Genomic DNA, 17648 nt, shown 5'->3' with positions numbered 1-17648 from the left:
ACCTCAGCCTTTGAAATGGGGGATTACATAGTATAAATCTCCTTCTAGGAGTAGTGGACATTTTTTAGAGAAAATCTTTCTATTAATACACCACAGCTTATGACTGCTGAATGTATTCTTGGTCTAACCTTGAAAGAGGAGAAAATGGGAGGACTTCTGTAATTCTCTCACTAAAAAAAGCCAAAAACCTTCAGTGGCATTTCTGCAGATGTTCCAGGCAGGGAAAATGTGGCCACTTTATCTTGACTCAAATTAAAGTAAGTGAGCATCTGGATTCCTTTCTGGAAGAAAAGATTTACACATTTGCACCTATCAAAGATGTACAAGGTAGAGAAGGGTGTTTGTTTTATGAATCTGAGACACTGCTTTTCTCTGACAAAAAAGCCTGATTTTCCTTTCCAGTTAGCCATTTCTCTGGCCATGGCACTGCTGTGATCTACCCTTCCCTGCCTTTTGGGAACACATGTGTAACCAAAGCCAGTGTTAATAACATCAGAATAACAAATCTCCTTCAAACAGGCCCAATCCTCTGCAAAATTTCAGGCTGGTTTCCTGCAGAAATGAGCAATTATACAGCCTGTGGGTGGGTCCATTCTATTGGTTATCTGCCCTCCCCCTTCACCCCTCCACCCCTTTTCAGCAGCCCAGGAAATTTCCATCAAATGTGCCAGCAGGGCAGTTGTATCCAAGGTTGTAGGAACCCTCACACTTTGTTCAAGTGGATGACAAAGGAAAGAAACACTAATGATGGACTCACTAAAACAGCAAAAAAACCCACCTCACCCCTAATTAGACATCAAAGACTACACAACAGAGGGCAAGCAGGCTTATCTCCACCCATGACAGAACAACTTGCTCAGCAGGACATTTCTATTTTTATTTTTAATACAAGGAAACCTGCAGTGAATGTTCTGATGGACACAGAGATGGATCAAGGAAAAAAAAAAACCCACAGAAATGTGTGTGTGTTCCTTCAGCAACACCTGCCCAGTTATCTAAGAAACAACAATCTTTTTACTCTTCATTCCATCCTCTCCTTGACTAATTTTGTTCTTTAATTATGACTCCTGGCAACCTTCAGTACAAATGAGGATTTTCCTCCTTTAGGTAATGCATGTTCTTGGCTCTGAGGAGGAGGCTTGTCTGTCAAAACATTAGCTGTCTCTTTCATATGTTAAGTATTAATTCTATTTATCTTCGAATTATTTTCAAATACTGGAGGCATTCTTCCCTGTATTGGAATGCAACTAGTGCTTAATTTCAGGTTTTCATGTTATTCTTGCTCAGATATGAGGCCAAAAGTGAGTAATTAAGTTCTCATTTAAAGCCCATTTCCTTAAATACCTGTTCTCTTACCACACACAGCCTCTTTACCAGCCCCACGCTCTCCCACAGGAGGCAGGAGGAGGTGGCCCATGGGGACAGCTACAGCCACAACCTCATTTCAGATGGCCTGTAACCACATCATTATTATTATTATTCCACCATTTACTGGGTACTACCAAGGCAGTTAATGTGCAGCAGAGCAACTGGTCCCTCAGCAGGGAAAGAATTTCTTGTCCATGATGTAAAGGAAGGAGCTCCCAGCTCACCAACACTTGACACAGAGGTCCTTTTCCCCTACAGTGACAGCCTGTACCCCCACCAGGAGCCATGGCAGGTCTGTTCTTCCCTCCCAGCAGGAATAAAATCAAGGGTTGAATCTGGACTGGTACAAGGAAAACCAAGAGTCATGGGTGATTTGTGGGCCCTGTGCACTCAGAGCCAGAATTAGCACTGGTATTTTGGACCACACTGACCTCGTGCTGGCCCTCCAATAGCTGCTGGCATTATTCCTCCTTCTACTGATGGCTTCTCCATGTGAGCCAAAGAAAGGGAGCTCCAGCATCTCCTGAGTCAAAATAAAGGCATCACTCCTTCATAAACTGGAGGAAACCACCATTTGGTTTAGTTCTGCCAAAGGAAGGGACAGCAGAGGGAATGTGGTCACAACCAGCCTTCTCAAGACTCCCATAGAGACCACAGAAGATGCAACTTCAATGCTTTTAGCTACCCAGGACCCCAAACCCTAAAAATGCATTTAGGACACTGCAAGATGCGGGTAAAACTTATGCAAGAGGCACAAAAATAGAGCCCTGTATCCAGAGCAACACAAGCACACAAGAACTCCAGCACATCCCTTTTTCAAGGCCACAGCAAAGCTCTCCCCAGAACTAAGGATGGATGCCCAAAGGGAAAAAGGCATTTCAGAAACACTTTCCTATCCCCTTTGGAGGGGAAGGCCTCCACACCTCCTGCCTTGTGCCACCTTCCCGTTTTCCCAAGGGGCCCTGGCCCTGCCAGGAGCGCAGCACCACAGCGATGAATCCGTGTTTTCCACTGCAAGGAGGAACATGACTCACAGTCCCCACCAGGACCCAGTGACTTGTGGTATCCAAAGCAAACACAGCCAGCAAGACTTTTCAACAAACAGTCAACAATCTCCTGCTAGCTGTCCACCCCATGAAATGCCACAGCTTAAGGTTTTTCCCTCACTTTGTCCTTTGCCGTTGCCTTTCCTCATTCTTTCTCAAAGAGGACAGTTACAAGCAGAGCCTGAGCCTCACTTTCCCACCCAAGCTAAGCCTAGAAGAGTCTGTGGAGGTCTGAACAACATCCTCCTCAGCTTCCATCACATGTCCCAGTGCCTGTTGGATGGTGCTGCTAGGATGGTGCTGCTAGGAATATCCAGAAAGAAATTAAATCCTCACCTCCTTCAGGAAACTGCTTTGATTTTAGTGATTTTAGTGATTTTAGTAACCCCATCTCCCCTGTAGAGCTGGGGAGGGGAACAGCTTTGCACAAGTCTCATGATGAGCAACACAGGAGCTCCTTGCTGTGCCAAAGAGGAGACTTAGGGCCTCAGCTCCAGCATCTGGAAGCCACAAGCCCACAGGCACCAGCTTCATCACACAGCCTGACAGTCTCCATTGTCACTTGTCCTGAGTGACTCAGGAGTTTGGGAGAAGGAGGAGGAGGAGGAGAGCAGGCAGTGAGAGTCCTCTGGGCTGCAGCACCAGGGATGGCAGACAGGTGAATTCAGCATCCTCAGGCATCATCAGGAAGGGCACTGACACGCATCCCTCACTGACAGGAGAGGACTTCAAGCCTTTCTCTCATCCCCACCAGTTTTCACCCACATGGCCAGCAGGCCACCACACACAGATTGTGGACAGCTGGTATCCAAACAATCTGCAATGAGTTTTTAACCTTTGCTGACATGATGTCCAAGAGTAGCAACTCACTTTGTAGTACCTGCAAAAGGAGGTAGGGAGAGGGTGTGAAACTGCTTCATTCCAGCCATCAAACAGCAATCACATGTTAATGACTTTCAGTTTATTCCCTGTGGTACCTGGTTCAGATTTGTGAAACCAGGAATGCTTGCTAATATGTTTTCAGATTAAATGGACCTTTCCTTTTCTTAATGTACATGCCTAAAAATAACAGGAGTTGCACAGTCATGTCAAGGGATTAAATTACCCTAAAGTCTAGAGAGGGATTACAGCTGTCTGAAAACAATAGGTGCATATTTTATTCAGCAATGGTGTGCTTAGTCAAGACAAATTTGAGTGCTTATGAAGACTGCATTGTTTCTCTATTAGTGCTTGTGAAAAGCAGGATAAAAACACAGTGCTGTGAATGGCCTGACATCCACTAACAAGTCTTGTTTCAGCAATCGGCCTGCATAAAGCAAACCCAAAAATCAATAAAGCCACACAGCAGGTTCCAGGTTTCACTTCCCAAAAGGCTGTCCTGCCCAGCAAAGTGATATACAACCATATACACCATACACACACCTGCCTGACAGTTTATGTTACAGAGCCATTATCCTACCAAACTAAGTCACAGAGTGACATTTTCCCTTGCTGAATTCTTTGTCTTTGCTCTCCTGGTAATATTTGCATAGTTTCAATCAGGTGCCAGCATGTCCAGGGAGTGACAGAGGGAAACCCTCAGGAAGATTTCATGGGAGCAAGCCAGCCATGCTCAGTTCTCCTGACCTTCACACCTCAGCAGCATCATATGTAAAGCAGGTACTGAGGAACTTGAGGCACCTTCAGATAGGGGTGACAGCCAACACAGAGTTTAAAGGACAGACATTTGGGGTTTAAGCACCTAACATGAAAAGTCAGTCCCTAATACATTAATCTGCCACCTCCCTCACAGCCAGAGGCAGCCACTCAGGGTGGGGCACATACCAGATGCTCAGGAGAAACAGGGAATAACTCTGAATATCAGCACAAACCACCAGCAAGACTGGGTTTGGATTCAGAGGTCAGAGGCAGGTTGGAGAAGTGTTGGAGAAAACAAGGACATATTGCAGAGAATAAAAAGACATAATTGGATATGGAAAAAACCACTAGGAACAAAAGGTGGCAGAAGGGTAATACAAAGACATTTGAGCATTTGCAGAACTCTTGCTTCTCTGGAATGACAGCCCTGCCCAGTAAGGCCTCTTACCTATGCAACACAGCACTCCATCCTGCTCTGCAGGCAGGTTAGCCTTGACTTCAAATCCTGCATTTACCACAGCTCCAGTTCAGCTCAGAAATGCAGCAAAAAGATTGAGGGGTCAGAGCCAGGCAGGACAGAGACCTCCCTCCTTCCCAAGGACTTCAGGCCAGGAGCAGGCTTACATAGAGCAGCTCTGTTGTGCCCCTGCTCCATCACCACTTGTGCATTCTGAGTGAGAAGGGGCTGGTGGAGCAGCTGAACCTCAATCTTGTGAGCATTCTGCCAGCAGAGTCCCCTCTGGGAAGGGAATTTGCTGCTGCCCATCTCCAGCCAAAATCTCACCCTCTCTGCTGATACTCATTTGCTCAGAAAAATTCTCTTCAAAGGCAACAGCTGCTCTTCAAAGGGGCAACAAACTGTAGGGAGGTGGAGAATCAGTGGTCTCCCCAGCCTTGGCCACAGTTCCTACTTTACTCTGCTTTGGCCCAGATTGCAGAGTAATTGCAGAGCAAAGAGGGGAGAGATAGAGGGCATAGGTTGTTTGCAAATTTTCTTGAAGAAAGAAAACTTTTACCCTGTCTTTGGACAGACCCATTTGTCATTTTTAATCTGTTTCAGGGCAGATTAAAGATGCAGTGTTATCTATCTACACTGAGATCCCACAAAATACACCAATGGCCATCTGTCAATTCTGAGTATTCCTGTAAAATTACAGACATCCGGCTTCTGGTGGGGTACTAATGAAAAAGTGGAAAATGGTTATTTCCCCCTCATTTGACCAAAGAAATGCTGTAATTCTCTGTGGCTGGTGCAAAAAGCAGGAAAAAAAAAGTTCAGATTTTTCAGCATAATCCTGGTGTTTCTTTTGGTCTTTTGAGATTGCCACCCTGGGGTACCATCAGATATTAGTGACAGGTCATACATGACAATAAATTATCTATCTCCAGACAGAGGGAGACTCTGGCAGCCTGAAAAAACTCCATCATCCTGTGTGCTGTTTTATGTGTCATATATGAGAAAACTTTACACTTAACGGGCCTCAAAACCAACGCAAACAAACAAAAAACCCAAAAAAGTATTTACATGTCATGGTTTCTTATAGCTTTTCTACCCTGTCTCTGTTCACTGACCCCCCCAAAAAAAAATTTGCATTTGATCAAAGACTTCAAACTCAGATGGTCCCCTAATCTGTCCCTGTGGTCTCCTAACCCTTTTCTTACAGAGTACCTAAAAGAGTGGCTACTTTCCCATATGGTTACTCAAGTCCCATGTTCTGCAATAATGAAAGTCCCATCACCACAGAGGTTCACAAGCTCAGTTCCAAGTACTGATCATCAGAGAGCCAAGAGGAACACACCCTTTTTTGGTTTACAGAGCTTTTCCAAGGAGCACGACAGCATCTTCAGCACTGAGATTTGTACCAGGAACAGACTAATAATAATGGTCATGGGATTCCTGAATCAGTTTCCCATCTCATCAGACAAAACACTAATTTGTGTATCAGTTTTAGCCTCCATAATTTCTCCACAGCTACAAAACACTGTTTCACCAAACAATATTTTTAGTCTTTTTAAAAAAGCACACAAAATCCAGAGAAAGAGTAAGTCAGTGCTCTGAAATCTTCAGCCAGTGAAGAGACAAAACTGAAGAACAAGGACAAAGCTCTTACTCAAAGCAGGTACTCACAACAAGCCCTTCATCTGGGGCTTCTTGCAAAACCCATGCAGAACATCCAGGAACTGGGGGAAAACCCTCTCAGAAGTCTCTGGCTGTTTGGAAAGAAGCAGACCCTGTCTGAAGCTGAGGTACAGCAGCTCTGTCTCTCATCTTTGCTGCCTCAGCAGCACTGCCACGAGCACATCTGGTACCTCTGAACTCTGAAGTGATGGGTCACTTATTACAAAGCACCCCAGCAATGCAGCTTTACCCCAAAAGGGCTTCTGCTACATGTTTATTACCTCTCAGTGCTCTCTCCACCAGATTTTTTTCATTTTCTAGAAAAATGTTTCTCTTTTCTAGCCCAGATAGGTTTGTAATACCCACCCACCTGACCACAGCATCTGAGCAGCTTCCAGAGCTGCATTCAGCAACATGCCTAACATTTGTCATATGTGGTTTGCTTGCTCACTCCCATCCTCTTACCCAGGGAAGGTCTGTGTGTTCAGTGCCTTGTTTCATTTTGGCATTTTATTTTTAAGGTGCTTCTGGATCTTTCCTTACAAAGAGAAATCAGCACCAGGAAGCACACAGGGACACCCAGGGCTGAGGGCCCCTCTCAGCTGGGGCTCCTCTCCAGGTTGGACAGCCCCAGCTCCCTCAGCCTTTCCCTGCCAGGGAGATGCTCCAGGCCCTTTGTCAAGCTACTGCCTCTGCTGCTTTCAGGCAGACTGGCAGCCCAGGACTTACAGGCCTTACACAACTGGCTCACCCAGCTCCACCTGTTTGCAAACACCAAGCCCTGTTTTACATTACCTGTGCTTAGATAACGATAGCTTTGCTAGAAACACACACTCTATATTAACTCTTCCCCAACCCAGCAAGAGAAGCACCCAACTGATGATCAACCCCAGGTATGGCCCAGGTAGGGGTCAACACCAATCCACCTGACAGCAGAGGCAAGAAGCTAAAGAGCCCTGACCCACAAGAGATGGTTTCTGAAGCCATCCTCATTGCAGTGCTACAGAACCAGCTGGGAGAAAGAACATAAAGAGAATAAAAGGCAACTGAAATCAATTAAAACGCCCTGCTGACTTGTCCTCCAGCACCAGTAACACTCTTAATTCTTTGCTCTGCATCAGTGGCCAAGATTCATCTCCTCCTAAAGGAAATAAGCTACTTGATTTACTGCACCAAGGGCTGTCAGAAATTCATGTGCTGGCAATTGCAGCTGAGGGACTCCCTACATGCTGGATCTTCTAATGAGAAAACATGAAATGTTGCTTCTTAGCTGCCCTTGGCAGATGGCTGTGACACAGGAGATTTCCCAAGTAGGTGAAGAGAAGGTGAGAGAGCTCGGCTGTGGTCAGTCGAGTGGCTCTGTGAGCTGAGCCAGTAGAGGTCTCTCTTCCACTAATAAAAATAAATAAATATCTATATTCATGTGTGTATGCATATGTCCTCACTTGGGATCCCTAGAATAAAACATATACATCCAGAAGCCAGCAGCTCAGATGGGAAACAACCATTTGTTCCAGAAAAAAAAAGTTCAAAAAACGAAAGTTGGTGTGGTGTACCAGGTTACCAAGCTCATGGTATCAGCTCCAGGCTTCACACCTGGCAGGAAAAATGTACAGTATGGTCAGTCCCAGACCTCCAGCTTCCCTCCCCAAAGCAAGTGAGGACCAGAGCTGCATCTGTACTTGCTAGGACATAGCCATCTCTTCCAGCCTGCCCAGGTAGCAGGGGATGGGATCCCTTTCTGCACTTGTAGGTGCCTGGTTTCACTCTGGGTAGAGCCAGTCATGACAGAAAGGCTTTATCAGGCAACAGTTGGATTTTTGGCCTCCATGTAAAGAACTGCTGGGTCTTTGTGGGAGAAGAGTCTGGAGCACACAAAATGGGGCGTCTGCCCACGACTGGAATCCTTGCTTGAAGACTCAGATGTGAGGCCAAGGATAAAACTGGAATGAAACTAATGTTCCTGCCTGCTGTCTCCTCCAAACCGCCGCAGGCACAGCAGGACGGCCAGGTATAAAAGCCTGAGCTGGCAGAGCCTGTCTTTGCGGATGGGAGCGCTGAACCACAAGGTGCGCTGCTCCCTGCTTCCACCAGAGCCGCCTGACAGGTGCCAAAGCTGCCGGCAGGAGCGGGGCAGCCCCTGCCAGCACGGCACAGAAAAACACAGCACAGAGCAGCACGGCACAGAATAGCAGAGCACAGAAACATAGCAGAGCACAGAAACACAGCAGAGCACAGAACAGCACAGCACAGAAAACACAGCACAGAAAAACACAGCACAGCACAGAACAGCATAGAAACACAGCACAGAGCAGCCCAGCACAGAGCAGCCCAGCACAGAAACACAGCACAGAGCAGAACAGCATAGCACAGAAAAACACAGCACAGAGAAGAACAGCACAGCACAGAAAAACACAGCACAGAACAGCCCAGAAACGTAGCACAGAACAGCACAGCACAGAAACACAGCACAGAACAGCATGATACAGAAACACAGCACAGAAAAACACAGCACAGCACAGAAACACAGCACAGAGCAGCCCAGCACAGCACAGAAACACAGCACAGAGCAGAACAGCACAGCACAGTAAAACACAGCACAGAACAGCCCAGAACAGCACAGCACAGCACAGAAACACAGCACAGAGCAGAACAGCATCGCACAGAAACACAGCACAGAAACACAGCACAGAGCAGAAAAACAGAGCACAGAACAGCACAGTAAAACACTGCACAGAGCAGCCCGGAACAGCACAGAACAGCCCAGTAAAACACAGCACAGCACAGAAAAACACAGCACAGTGCAGAACAGCATCCCACAGAAACACAGCACAGAACAGCATGATACAGAAACACAGCACAGACAAACACAGCACAGCATAGCCTGCCACAAGCAGCCATGCAGGTCAGCCTGGTCCAGCTGGGCCAAGGACTGGTGTCCTCCACTGCAGTGACATCCTGCAATGGGCCAGCCCCAGCAGCAACCCAGAGCCAGGGAGCTGCACCCCGAGACCTGAGAGCGGATGCCCACAGGATCCTACAATCCCTCAACAGCAAACAAACTGCCCAGTGGCTCATGGAGAACCTGTGATCAGCAGGTTAATTAAAACAGGGAAGGTACACACAGCCAGGCACGGTTGGGAAATGGGGGGAATTCCAGAGGGGTTACAAAGCAGCGGTAGCTTTGTTTTCTCCAGGGAGAAGCAGGGAGTCTGACGCTCCTTTGTTTTTAGGCAGTTGCACTTGGTATATTATCATTACATATTAACATGTTGGTTTTATATATTTATTATCGTTGTTAATTTTATGTTACAGGAAAATATACATTTGCTTGCTTTTTATGTGAAGTGAATTGGGAATTATTTTTATTAGAAAGCAAAAAAATAGAGAAGAAAAACATATTCCCCTCTATTTTTTGGCCTAATTTTCAGTCTTGCAATGACTGATGTGGGCAAGACAGAAAACAGGCAGGGAGAGGAAAGGCACACAAGCTGCCTGGATGGAGGAGGTGGCTGAGCCTGGATGAAGCACAGCAAACCACAAGTGCAGATACAACCCGCCCAGCAGGAAAAAAATTGCCTTTTTTCAGCTTCATAAGTAAATGAAATATCAGAGGTGGGGAAAAAAAATCAGTATTAAAAAAGTACAGAAAGTCTCCAGGGTTTTTCCAGTAAAATGAAAGCAGAAGACATCTAATTTGGGGAAAGAGCAAAACAATTCATACAATATAATCTTATTATTTTACTGTAGATCATGCATTTTCTTAAAGCCACTATAGTGTGACCTTTTTATTTTGGTATTTTAAAAATAAATGAGGATAGTAAATTTACTTTTTTAAAAAATGCTGTAGGATGTTGAAACAAAAACATGTTGACATTTCCTGAAGTGCAATATTTTCTTTTGAAAATGAAATTCGGTTTTGTTTTGTTTTTTTTCAGCTGAAGCTACTGAGAAGTACAGATGGCTACGGATGTCGGAAAACATCGTTTTCCAGATAATTTCCCCATCTGAGGAAGAGGAGGCTGGCTCGGCAGCCGAAAAGCACTGGGTGTTAATATTGACTTTAAGGACACTTTGTTAGTACTTTTCCTTCCCGCCAAACGTCTCCAGTGAAAAACGGTCAGATCCACGTCCAAAATCCTCCCGGCTAAGGAAGGGGTCAGACCTCTCTCCTCTGGCACGGGAGCGCGGGCGGTGCAGAAGGGAACGCCAACCCTTCCTGCATGGAAGCCCCGGGAGGGGGAGCGAGCGGAGCGGGAGCGCTGCGGGACGCGGGGGCTGGCGGGGCGCCCTCGGGGCGGCGGCTCCTGCCGGGAGAGCCCCGCAGCTCCCGCCCCGGGCGAGCCCCGCAGCTCCCGCCGGGAGAATCCCGCAGCTCCCGCCGGGCGAGCCCCGCAGCCACGGCTCGGCGGGAGCGCGCTGCCGGGGGCGCGCAGGTACGTGCGTGTGCACACGCGGGGGTGCGCGCGTACGTGTGGCCGCGGAGCAGCGAGGGAGGGACGGGGGAAGGGAGGGAGGAGGGGAGGGAGGGAGGAAGGGGAAAAGCGAGCGGGGGACGGCGGGCGCTGCGTGCGCACCCGTGGGGCGGCGGCGCGGTTGCATCAGACGGGGCGGGCCGCGCTCCGCCCTGCCCTTCCCCCGGCCCGGCCCGCCGAGCGCTGCCAGGCGCACCAAAGCAGCGAGGCAAGGTTGCCTCCAGCCGCCCGAGGAGGAAACGTTGCGGCGGAGAGGAGAAAGGGGGAAATAAAATTTAAAAATTTGCCCCCGCCGCGCGGGTCGGGCCCCGTCTCCAGTTCCCCGCGGAGCTGCGGCCGTGCAAGCGCCACAAGCGGCCCCCGAGGGAGGGGGCACGGGGCGGGTCCGAGCGTGGCCGCCCTGCCCCCCTCGCTCCGGGTGGGGCGGCGGGGGACGCTCCCCCCTCTGTCTCCGGCCCCGCGCATCCCCCGGGGGTCACCGGGAGGAGGCGGGGGAGGGCGCGGCGCTGCCCCGGCGCTGCCGCGATAGCGGCGGGCACGCCGGCAGAGAAGCGACACCGATCGGTCGCGGCAACAAGGAGAGCTGCGACGAAAACGAAAAAAAAAAAAAATTCAAAATAATAGCGGGGGAGCGGTCAGAAGGCACATCCCAGCCCTACGTGACGGAGGAACGGACGGACCCCGCCCGCCGCCTTCCTCCCCGGCCCGGGGGCTGCAGCCCCGCCCTGCCCCCGTCCCCCGCTCGGGGGGGTTTGGCTTGCGCCGGCTGCGGGGATAGGCTGGCTCGGGGAGGCGCCGCTATTTATTTTCCACCGAGATCACTTTGTTCTTACTGGGGCAAAAAAAAAAAAAAAAAAAAAAAAAAAAAAAAAAAAAAAAAAAAAAAAGGAAAACATCACGGTTTTGGGGTTTTTTACTTTTTCTTTTTTTTTTCTTTCTAAATCTTCGCGAGTGTTTTCCACGTTTGGCGGGCTGGGTTGCGCAGCCCCGCCGGCAGTCCCTGTGCGTGGGGCAGGAGGGCGGGGACGGAGCGTGTCCAGCGATCCCCGCAGCCACCGGAGCACGGCAAGGGCAGCGCCGGCCGGACCCACTCGGGGCCGACACTGAAGTGGGGCTGGCGGCCGGGGTCTCGCCCCGTCTGGCCCGCCCGGCGTTCTCGGGGAGGTTTCGGAGCGAGGGCGAGCCCGGGCGCGGCCGGGATAAACAACAGGATCGCGTTGCACCGGGGAGGGGGGTGGACCCTGGCGAGCCTCGCAGGGAGCCGTGCTCCCCCTCCGCCCCCGTTCTGTGTTCTTCTACGTGTTTATTTATTCCTCGCAAGCCCCGGGGCTGAGAACGCCGCTCCCCCGCATCCCCGGGCGGAGGGGGCCGCTCGCACCTTGGCGGGCGTGGCCGGCAGGGCCGGGCGGCCCCCGCCATCCCCCGCACCGCGGGCATCCCCTCCGGCACCGGCGGTGCCAGCCCTGCCCGTGTCCGGCCCGCAGCATCCCCGGCGGTGCTGGGGGCCGGCCGGTGCCTCCGCCGGCATCTGCCGGGCCCGGGGCGGGCGAGGCGCCATCTTTGATAGCCACGAGCGCCGCCCGGGGAAGATGCCCCGGAGCCCCGGTCACCGGCAGCCAGGGACGGAGGGACGAGCGCGGGAATGCCGGGGATGCGCTGGCCCTCCGATGGCGGCCAGGGAGGTGCTCTTTTGGGATCGAGTCTAAAGACTTAGTCCTCTCACTCCTATACCTCGAAATACCTCTTCTCTCTCTCAAAAAAAAAAAAAAAAAACACCCCCACCCCAAACCCCAAAAACGTTTTGACACAGGAAATTCCACAATTTTACACCAAGAGGGCACATCATTCCAATTACCATAGAGGTGACTCAGAAGCATTTATGTTGGAAAAGGCCTCTTTCGAATCCAGCTGTTAACCCAGCACTAAACGCTGTCCCCAAGTGCCACATCCACATGTGTTTGAAATCCCTCCCGGGATGGTCACTCCACCACTGCTCCAATGCCTGAGCACCCTTCCATGAAGAAATGGCATCGCTGCACTAAAGGTGCTGCATCCTTTACTCTCACCTCCGCCAGGGACCCGTGAAGAGATGGATACTCAAAGGAAAACTGTTAGTTATTTCTTGCAGTCTTATTTCCTCCTGTGCCAGGCTGAGGGATGTTGAAACACACACTAATGAAGACCATATTTCTTATATATGGCAGTTTTCTTTATTGATTGCTTGATGTGAAACAATATCAATCTGGATTTTTTTTTTCCCCACACATTACAAAAAAAAAAAAAATTAAATTGGCTCAGTCTGCAATCTTTTAAGCACAGCCATATTAATTATGAGAAAAAAAAGGAAAAAAAAAGAGAAAAAAAAAAAAACAAACTGAAAAAACCCTCTAAAAAGTCTACCAAATAGAGCATTTACAAATGCACAAAAACATGCCACTTTGGCTTTATGGGGAAAAAATATTGTCTTCTAGATTAAAAAAAAATCTTTTAACATAAATAAGTTAGTATAATTTCTCAGTGTCTTTACAGAGTTATGTACACAGGTACACTTCAAACTTTTTTTTTTATTTTTACATACAGTTACACAGGCAACGTAGAAATACTGTTTAAAGATGTAGTATCCCTTTTCCTCTCACACACAAACACTTCAGGAAGTGGGTCAATTCAGAAAACAATATTCCAGATTCAGAGCAAAAGCCTTCCAGATTAGGTTAAAACAAAAAAAAAAAAAAAATCAGGCAATGTAATCAGGTGGGATGATTTTACACAACTTTTACAGGCTATCAGTTTTGGTATATGGATTTGGGGGGGGTGGGAAGGTGGGGAACTTCTGCTACTACCTAACGGAATCATCACAGCTCCCACCTCTTCAGTTCAATGCCGTAGGAAGAAATTTCACAATAATCTGCTCTGAACAGTTACCACAATGATACATTTAAAAAAATTCTTAAAAAAAATTTAAAAAAGAGAAAAAACACTGTGGACCCACTTAAAGGGACAATACATCTTTAAGTAATACAAAACCTACACTGCTTCTCTTCATAGATTTCTTGGCTTGCTAGATTGTGAAAGCAAGTTCCAATCGGTCACCCTCTTCCAGTCCCTCCCCCCTCCCAACAAGTTTTATGTGCTACATAAGGTAAAAACTATATACACAGGTAGTACAATGAAGCAAATAAGGAAACACCTAATTGCACAATGCTACATCCAATGCTTTTAGAGGCAGGTCTTTTAAGAGTGCCTAAAATTTAGTGTTATTGTTTGCTTTTTGTTGCTGCTGTTTTGTTGCTGGTTTGTTTTTGTTTGTTTTTTTTTTTTTTCAGTGCTTGTACAGGACCTCCATCTCCCAGAGATCGGCGATATGTATTTTTTTTCCTTTCCCACTACAACTTTACACCTTCCTCTCTTCTTCATCGCCGCCCGCCGCACCCGACGAACGAGGACGCGCACATCCTTGGCGCTCTGCAACGGGAGAATGAAGGGAAAAAAAAAAAAAAAAAGAAAAAGAAAAAAAGACGAGGGAAAGCGATTAGAAAACATCGACAAGAAACGCGATCCGCGGCACAACCGGTTCAAACCGACACCGCATCCCCGGGGCGGGCGGGCCCAGCCCGGGCGGGGCCCCCGCCGCCCCCCCGGCCCCTCCATCCTCCATCCCCCGGCTGCGGGGATCGCGGGGGGACCCCTCCCGTGCCCCCACCCCCAAAAGCGGGCGGGAGCAGCGGCATTCGCATGGCCGCGCTCGGCCACGGCTCACCCCAGCGGGACTAATTTGTTGCAACTTCTGCTTTACAGCTTAATCTCTCTCTCTCTCTCTCTGCACAATCGCAAATGGTTTTATTGTAAACCTCGCTCCTAACCTAGGCTCCCAAACCGCCGGCGCAGTTTTTACCAACTCTCCCCGCCCCAGCCCTCGCCTTAAAACAAAACAACAAAAAGGGGGTAGGGGAGAAGAAAAAAAAAAAAAAAAGGCAAAAAAGGAAGGAAAAAAAAAAAAAAGCTGCACAACCCAGCCTCTCATTAACCCGCTCCCTTCCCCCTGCCAGCCTCTAAAACCAAACCAAAACAACAGAAACAAAAAAAAAAAAGGGGGGGGGGAACAACCCCATACCAAACAAAAACAAAACAACCTTGCATTGCTCGGATTTTGAGAAAGTGCCCGGATTCCCCTTAAACCCAACTTCTTGACTTGCAATGCGAGGTGGCCGCGACATGCGACGGCAAGACATGCGAGGTGAAAAAGGCCCGGGCGCGGGGGACAGGGGAAGCCCCCCGAAATCCTCTGGCATCTGACACGATGCACCAGCCGCGCTTCCAGCTCCGTCCCTGCACCCGCACGGTCCTTGGGAAAGGGCCCTCGGGAAAGGGCCCTCGGTGCCCATCCCGCAGGAAGGCAGGGTCAGTGCCACCACCGCAGCCCCTGCCCCAGCCCTCTGACGCTGCCGAGCCCAGCCTGGGCTTCGCTCCTTGTTTTGTTCTTTTCAAGCCCTGCACCTCCCACTCCCCACCCTCCAACACACACCCATCGCCGAGCGTTCGGGGAAAGCCACCCTGGCTCGCAGAAAACACCCCTCGGCGAGCCCACAGGGGCTCGAAGCCCCCTCCCCACGGCCTCAGAGATGCGGGACAGACACTCGGTCACCCCTTCTTTCCCTTACTTGCATCCTAATGCCAGACCCTAAAGGGAACTGACCTAAAGGCTTTACGTTTGATGTCTTCCCGGGCTTGATTTCTTGGGTGTTTGCTCCACTGAACTGGCACTGGGGGAGTCTTCTGAAACCTCTTCTTCTGTTGTGTTGGCTCTTTTATTTTGAGGAGAGGAATCTAGGAGGGGAAAATTAAAAACAAGGGTGGCGGGGGAGGGGAGAGGAAAGATATTAAAATGTTTTCCTTCCAGATGTTTGCTCAGTATCCACGGGGGATAGACGGAACCGAGGGGGAATATTCCCAGATCCCCATGTCAGGTATCGGCTGCGTGAAGCGAGCAGGGGGTGGGGAAATGGGCTTCTCCCTAGGTAGGAGACCCAAGTTCCCAAGTTTCGGCTAAAATCCATATTCGTTTTTCGCTGAGCGCTGTGAACCTCCTCCCACCTGGGCAGCAGCCCGGGTCCCCTCAGTGGGGCGGCGAGGGGTCGGGGGATCTGACCCGCGTCTAAGGGCTCTTCCTTGCAAATCATCCACCGGCTCCCACTCTAGACGGGACCCCCGGGACTGCAAACACTACCCGGGCTTTTTTAGGGGGAAAGGGGCGGGGGGGTGGCACGCCGAGCCGGTGCCACGCGTGGCAGGGGCGGAGGGGCCGGAGCGCCGGCGCTGACACGAGTGGGACGCGGGGCAGAGCCGTGGGGTACGTTACCATCGGCCGCGGGTCTTTTCCTCTGGGCAGTGCACTGCTCTGCTAAGTCCGTCTGATTTTCTGAAACATCAGTCTTTTGAGCTACACAGTGAGTGTCCTCTGAGATTCCCTGAGAACCGACAAAAACCACGGTTTGGCAATTCCCGTTTACATCCAAGCTCTGGCGGCCGGCGGACTTGCAGACGGCTTTCCGTAGCCGGGGGGGTCTGAAGTAGAAGTCGGGCGAGCTCCCCTTCTCCACGGCTTGCCACTCGTACCTGCCTTCCAGCGGCCTGTGATTCTGGAAATCGAAATTCCACTTCCTCTGGTATGTCTCCTTCATCTCCTGCAGGTGTTTCTTAAACTCCCTGTTGAGCTCTTCGTGGTTCACCGGCCCGAAGAGGTTCCGGCACGCTGACGGCTTCGGGTACTCCGACTGCCTGGCCTCCATGCGCTCCAAGGTAGGGCTCCCATTAGAAATGCGGACGTTTGACATCTCCCCGCACGCTGTGGCTCCAGGCGGAGGTTGTTGTGCTCGCTGCTCTCTCCCCGCGGCCTCCGACGCCTTTTATTTCCCGGCGTCCGGCGGCTCCGCCCGGCGGCTCCGCTCCGCGCCTCCGCTCCGCGCTGCCCCGCGCTGCGGCCCCGCCTCGGCTCCGCTCGCCCTCGGCCCGCGGAGAAGGGGCGAGGAGGCGCCCTTGCATAAGCGCCGGCCCGGGGATGAGCCCCGAGAGCCGCCGCTGCCGCCGCCGCCGGGGAGCCCCGGGCGGGAGAGGAGCGGAGCGCGGCGCTGCCCCCGCGGTGCCGGTCCGCCGCCGGTGGCGATGGCGCTAGTGCCGGTGATGCCCCTGCCGATCGCACCGCCGCCGCGTAGTAAAAGCGAGACGGAAAAAAACAAGAGGAGACGAGCCCAATATGGCGATTGAAGGGAGGCTGACGAAGAAGAAAATGATTGACAGCAACGAGTCGATTTAAACAGCGGAGCCGTGCCATTGGTCACAGCGGCGGGCGCCGCCCCGTCCGCCCGGCCCTGCCCTGCCCCGCCGCCGGCTCTAAAGGTGGGACGGGGCGAGCGAGGGGAAAAGCGACAGGGGTGGGACGGCACCCCCGAGCCTGCTCTTCTCATCCCTCTGTAAAGCCCGCAAAGCCCGGCGGGGTTTGTGCCACCCCACAAAAACACGCACCCCATCCCGCTGCTGGCCCGAGCGCCTGAGGAATGGTGACGGCTGGCTTTGAGTCGGGGCTGTGACAGCAGCGTCCCACCGCGCTGCTTTGCCCGGGTTGGGCTCTGGCGACACGTCCCCGACGAGGTCCGGGGCTGGGGGCAAGCTCGGGGCCAGCGGGCAGGCTGAGCAGCCCGGGACATGCCGCGGGGACCAGCACCCCGAGCCGCAGCACCCCGAGCCGCAGTACCCTGAGCCCACTGCCGGCGGAGATGATGGGCTGGTGGCTCCTAGTGCCAAAACGATCTCCTGCCCTCTCGGCAGAGAAAGGATTCTGTTAAGAAATGTGTCTAAAATAACTTCTGCCGGGATTTCAGATGTCAGCTACTTAGGGGGAAAAAAAATAGCATTGGGGTTTGTCCTGTTTGTGTGCTCAGGAGATTAGATGAGCAAAGAGTCACAGCCAGGGATTTTCTAAGCAATTTCCTCAGATGGTCAGAGCAG

The 17648-nt window shown here is 51.0% G+C and overlaps 1 protein-coding gene across 1 annotated transcript; it reads right to left on the bottom strand.

The window, feature by feature from the left end:
• Positions 1-12833: 12833 nt before the first annotated feature.
• On the bottom strand, positions 12834-16920 carry CDKN1B (cyclin dependent kinase inhibitor 1B). The gene is made up of 3 exons (XM_071422332.1): positions 16003-16920; positions 15340-15470; positions 12834-14108 (listed from the first exon to the last, which is right to left on the bottom strand). Exons 1-2 carry the CDS (start codon positions 16475-16477, stop codon positions 15349-15351), a joined length of 597 nt encoding a protein of 198 aa, XP_071278433.1. The 5' UTR covers positions 16478-16920; the 3' UTR covers positions 12834-14108; positions 15340-15348.
• Positions 16921-17648: the final 728 nt, after the last annotated feature.

The sequence above is a fragment of the Agelaius tricolor genome, unplaced genomic scaffold (genome assembly GCF_023055355.1).
Source record: "Agelaius tricolor isolate 1412-34295 unplaced genomic scaffold, bAgeTri1.0.p SCAF_3, whole genome shotgun sequence".
In the NCBI taxonomy this organism is placed as follows: Eukaryota; Metazoa; Chordata; class Aves; order Passeriformes; family Icteridae; genus Agelaius; species Agelaius tricolor.
This window is presented reverse-complemented; position numbering and strand designations above follow the sequence as displayed.